The sequence below is a fragment of the Prunus dulcis genome, chromosome 8, assembly GCF_902201215.1.
Source record: "Prunus dulcis chromosome 8, ALMONDv2, whole genome shotgun sequence".
Taxonomy (NCBI): Eukaryota; Viridiplantae; Streptophyta; class Magnoliopsida; order Rosales; family Rosaceae; genus Prunus; species Prunus dulcis.
Window position 1 is genome coordinate 4,185,037 of NC_047657.1, and position 5,356 is coordinate 4,190,392.

General features: G+C 41.4%; 1 protein-coding gene across 1 annotated transcript; it reads right to left on the reverse strand.

Annotated features, from left to right (window-relative positions):
- LOC117638289 (TMV resistance protein N-like) lies at positions 1-2,116 on the reverse strand. The gene is made up of 4 exons (XM_034373428.1): positions 2,007-2,116; positions 1,073-1,612; positions 71-941; positions 1-18 (listed from the first exon to the last, which is right to left on the reverse strand). The coding sequence occupies exons 2-4, from the start codon at positions 1,582-1,584 to the stop codon at positions 1-3; spliced, it is 1,401 nt and encodes a 466-aa protein (XP_034229319.1). The 5' UTR covers positions 1,585-1,612; positions 2,007-2,116.
- Positions 2,117-5,356: the final 3,240 nt, after the last annotated feature.

The window sequence follows — 5,356 nt, forward strand, 5'->3', positions numbered from 1 at the left end:
TTAAGAGTGACTTCTCAACTAGAGCATTTATCCCACCACAACGGCCACAACTGTCTAGTATTTCAATTACTTTCTTCTTGTCCTTCCCCCTATGGAAAAATGCAACATCAAGAAAGATATTCTTGTTCATCTCATCTAGTCCATCAAAACTAATTTTGAGCAAATTGAAAATTTCTATCTTAGGAATTTTCCGTAGCTTATCCAATTCATTTTTCCATTCGTCTCGATCTCTCTTATACACAGAGCATCCCAAAATTTTAAGAGCTAATGGAAGGCCTCCAGCATAATTTACAAAGCACTTGGACAATTCCAAAAAACCTTCCTCAGGCTCAAATTTTTTAAAGGCGTTCCGACTAAAGAGCTTAAGAGCCTTATCATCATCTAATCCCTGTACCTTATATGATATCTCCATATCATGCTTTTTAACCAACCGTTCATCACGAGTTGTAATGATGATTATACTCCCCTTACCAAACCAATACTTTTCCTTAGCAAATTTCTCTAGTTGGCTTGACGCATTCACATCATCAAGAATGAGAAGAACCTTTTTATTACATAAGCAATTCTTAATGAAATAGGTCCCCCACTCTTCATCCCAAACTTGAGTAATTTGTTCCTTCAAGATCGGGAAAAGCAGCTGTTTTTGTAGATCGACAAGACGATTACCTTCAGAAGCCTCTCTAACATTAGCAAGAAAGCAGCGAACTTCAAAATGAAAAGAAATGCTTTCATAAACAAGCCTAGCAATGGTTGTCTTGCCAATGCCTCCCATCCCCCATATCCCTATAAAACGGACATCATCTGTAGGAGCTAAAAGCAAGTCTATTTGCTCACGTGTAAACTTAAGTCCCACTAACTCTGTGGAATCTAACAATCTCACTGTGTGATGCACTTTCCCCCACACCCATTCAACAATCTTTTCAATGAGCTTTCTTTCACACCTACAAGGAAGAACAATGATTAAGTCAAAAGTATAAGCCATAGATATAACAAGGTCTAAAGGTACATCAAAGTGAAAATTGGCTTATGAAAAACCTAAGTATATATTAAGACATATGGAGAAGTTGCTTACTGATTCTTTGAATCAAACCCAGATAAATTGGCAACTTCTGTTAAAGCAGCTCTCCAACGCTTCACCTTTCCTATGTCTTCCCTAAACCTTTTCTCATGCTCAGTGATGACACCTGCAAAACTGCCGCTTTGTTTTCGCACATCGGAGGGATCCACATTAAAAAACACAGGCAGAACTGTGCCGTTGGATTTCATGCATTGGAGAATCTTTGTAAGTTCATCCAAGCACCAGGAAGAAGAAGCATAGTTTGGCGAGAGAACAACGATTGCAAGCCTTGATTCTTGGATTGCTTTGAAGAGCTCAGAAGAAATAGTTGTCCCTCTTTCAAGCTTTGGATCATCCTTGAATGTTTTAATGCCCCTGTGCTGCAATTCGTGGTATAAATGGGATAAAAAGCTATTTCGAGTGTCTACCCCACTGAAACTCAAAAACACATCGTAGTTCCATTGAGGAGGAGCCGACTGATCTGCTGAAGGATGAAAAGCAGAGGCTCTTTGGGTGCTCAACGCCATTGGAAATCTGCTGCTTCTGCTGTAAACACTACTCAATGACACAAGAACTTCGCTAATTAAATATTCAAAAAATCCGAAGACTCAGCTGAATGCAGCAGAACAAGTTTCAGAGCAACCGGGGAAATTTAGATAGTCACACGTGGATTTTGTCATGGTGTTAATTTGGATCATCTAAGCAAACATGTCAATTTGGACCGTGTTAACAATAGATATCAAGTATCTAACCCAGCTCATATTATTTCCAATTCAGCAGATAGAAATTCAACATATTATTTAGCACAGCTCATAAGGAACAAAAAAGACAAATTTCAACATTAATACAAAAATATTATGTCATCTCAAATAATGGGTTGGCATTAAAAAGCCTCATCACTAACTACACCAGTCAACTAAAAACTGCAAATGCTTTATCTTAATGTTACCTGAACAAAGCAATTATGAAAATGGAAACGAAGCAAGGCAGCAGCTTAGCTTAATGTTACAACGCCAGAGAATTGAAAAGACAACCACCGCAAGATCAGCAAGAAGCAGAGCTAGCAGCCTCAGAGAGAGAGAGAGAGAGAGAGAGAGAGAGAGAGAGAGAGAGAGAGAGATAAGTAATGGCGAACAGAGAGAGAGGTGTAGATAAGGGTTCTTTACCATCTGTCGGAAAACATTGGCATCAGAGTAATATTTTGATCTTTCAAACTAAGACTCGGGGCCTTAGTCAAGCTATTAGTCATTTTAAATTTTTCCTCAGTATAAGGTATTAAGTAATGACCTTCAGTTGAGTAATAATTTATTCCTACACTAGAAGTCTTAAGTTGTGATTGAAGGGCAGATAAATAAAAGAAAGAGAGATGAGAAGATAGCGCAAAAGTCGGGGTAGTGGAGAGGGAATAAAGATCAGAAAAAGAAAACAATGACAAAGAGAGTGTCTGTGAGGAAATAGACAGAGAGAGAAAGGGATGAATATTGGTTAGGTAGAGGGTATTAGATGTTAACAAATGTGAGAGGTGTGGAAAAAGGAGGCATATTGTGCAAAACAAGACAATAAAAAATTAAGAAAAATTACAGAGCACAAGACCAGCACGCCAACCAGAAACTTACAAGGAAAAAATACTTCCCAAGATCAGCCCAGAAACCAACAAGAAGAAGCAAAGCTAACATCCTCAGGAATAAGCCGACGTTAATAGCGAGAAAGCCTTACTGGAATTATAAGGAGACACTTAACCACACTAGAGAGCTTAGAATTTCCCATAGGTCCACCGTCTTGTGTGACTGCATGTGTTTGTTAGATTGCTTGGGGTTCTATGTTGGGATGTTATCCTTCTGTCATAACTTTATTGAATCCCTTAATCATATTATGGGACAACAATTCTGGTCCATTTTACAAGATTTTGGCATCAAGTCCACACCGAGGTACTAATGTAGAGGATCATGTGCCAATGGCATCAGGGTTTCACCTTCCCCTCTTTACCATATGTTGGAAAATTTGGCATCATAGTAATGATTTGATCTTTCAAAATAACGCTCAGGGCCTTAATCAAGCTATTAGTCATGATGACTTACGATAACAGTCTGAGGTTTAGTTTGAGATATAAAGGGGTATGCCAATTTCAGCTTACAAATATAAAAGAAAATTTGCTGGTAAGACCCAAAAGAAGAAAAACCAAAATTTGGACAAGCATTACAGCATTTCCACCAGTTGCCCCTTGCCATGGCAAGATGAGCCCTAGGGCAGCCACTATTCACGTGAATAGTGGCTGCCCTAGCCCCCTCCAGCAAAATGTGTTTCCAGCAGTTGGGGCTTGCCATGGCAAATACTATTCTTTTTCTTCTTTTTTTTCACAACTTTTTTACTTAAACAATTAATTTGGATAATATTTTCGGATAAAATTTTTGGGTTCCAACATGTCAATACTATTCATATCGGATAAGATTTTCGGTTTCAAATTTCAGATACATTTCAAAATTCAAATTTCAGATAAATTCAAAATGTCAAATTTCAGATACATTTCGAAATTCAAATTTCAGATAAATTTCAAATTTCATTTGAATTTCAAATTTCAGATAAGATTTTCACCCTCTAAGATTGCGCCGCGTGTCATATCTATCTGTGTACATTTTTCTATAAAACCAGAGGTTCAGCTCATACCTCCCACACCAGTTCTTCTCTACATTTTTGAAAGGACCCGCCCCGAATTTTCCCAAAACCCGAGACAAATCCTTTGGAATTCCTAACATCACCACGAGGCCGGGCCCACTTACTAAAGACCGAGACTTTCTGCCGAAATTTCGGCAGAGTCTCCCCTATAAATTGGACATTTCCCAAAATTTATACCTGCATAAAAACACAATTTATATTCCCAACTGGCAGCATGCACAATATAATTTCATGCAGTTTACACAAATGGCCTTCGGCCTTCCAATAATTCTCAACCAACTACCCAGCAATTCAAATACCCCTTTATGACTAATATTTAGTCTGTGGCTGCACCTAACAACCTTAGGCTGCCTACGTACCCTCCTTGAGGGATCAAGCCACACGTAGTTCTCCCCTAAAACCTAATTCCACACTTACGCAATACCTCGTTTCATTTCTCTGTAACTCACAAAATCTCCCCATACGCCGGTACAACCAACGCCACGTATGGGGTCTGTCAACACGCCGGATAACCTACGCCACGTGCTACCATGCCATACTATCACATATCTCCCCATACGCCGGTACAACCAACGCCACGTATGGGGTCTGTCTCAACGCCGGATAACCTACGCCACGAGAGACCTACACGTCATATCACATAACTCCCCATACGCCGGTACAACCAACGCCACGTATGGGGCCTGTCCCAACGCCGGATAACCTACGCCACGCGGGACCTCAACATCATATCACATAACTCCCCATACGCTGGTACAACCAACGCCACGTACGGGGTCTGTCGACACGCCGGATAACCTACGCCACGTGCGACCTCAATCACAGTATCACATGTCTCCCCATACGCCGGTACAACCAATGCCACGTATGGGGTCTGTCCGCACGTCGGATAACCTACGCCACGTGGGACCTACTTCTCACTTGGTGGTACTTGTAGTGAATCCAAAATCCGGGGAGGTACCTGAGGTAGTGCATATAGCACTCTAACTGACATTCTAGACTCTGCTGTAACCTTGTACAACCATATATAATTATATTTTAATTCTAATATTGCGTAAATCCCAACAATAGTCTAGCACCAGATAATCCCCCTGGGAAGGTGAGATTACTCCGGGAGACTCATGGTCAACCAAGGGTCAAACTACCCTAACCCTGGTCAAACGGGCCCACGGGGACCACGACCTCCAAACTCCGATCCGAAAGTTCCTATGGGTTCTATAAAGTATAGGACACTCGTCCCGTAAGTTTGGTTCGGATCGGAAGGTCGGATCGCTCACGATCGCACGATCTAACGGTTAATATAAAATATAACTTTAAATTATTGAATCGGAACATCCGGGGCTCCGATTCACGATCCATGACTTCCTACTCGATCCTAGAATTACCCAAATTCACATATATTAAATTTGGGACCATCCGACGGTCCCAACCTATCGAACCCGGATAACGCCCGATAGGCGATATCCGTTTGATAGTCAAACGACGTCCGAATTGAGATCCGCGAAATCCTACGCGCTCGTGACGGCACGAGGACCTCAAAACTGCCCAGAGACACGCCACAACCCTCGCCCACGCGCCGCCACACGCGCGGGCAGACCGGGTGTCCAAAGCGATTACGGTCCGTCG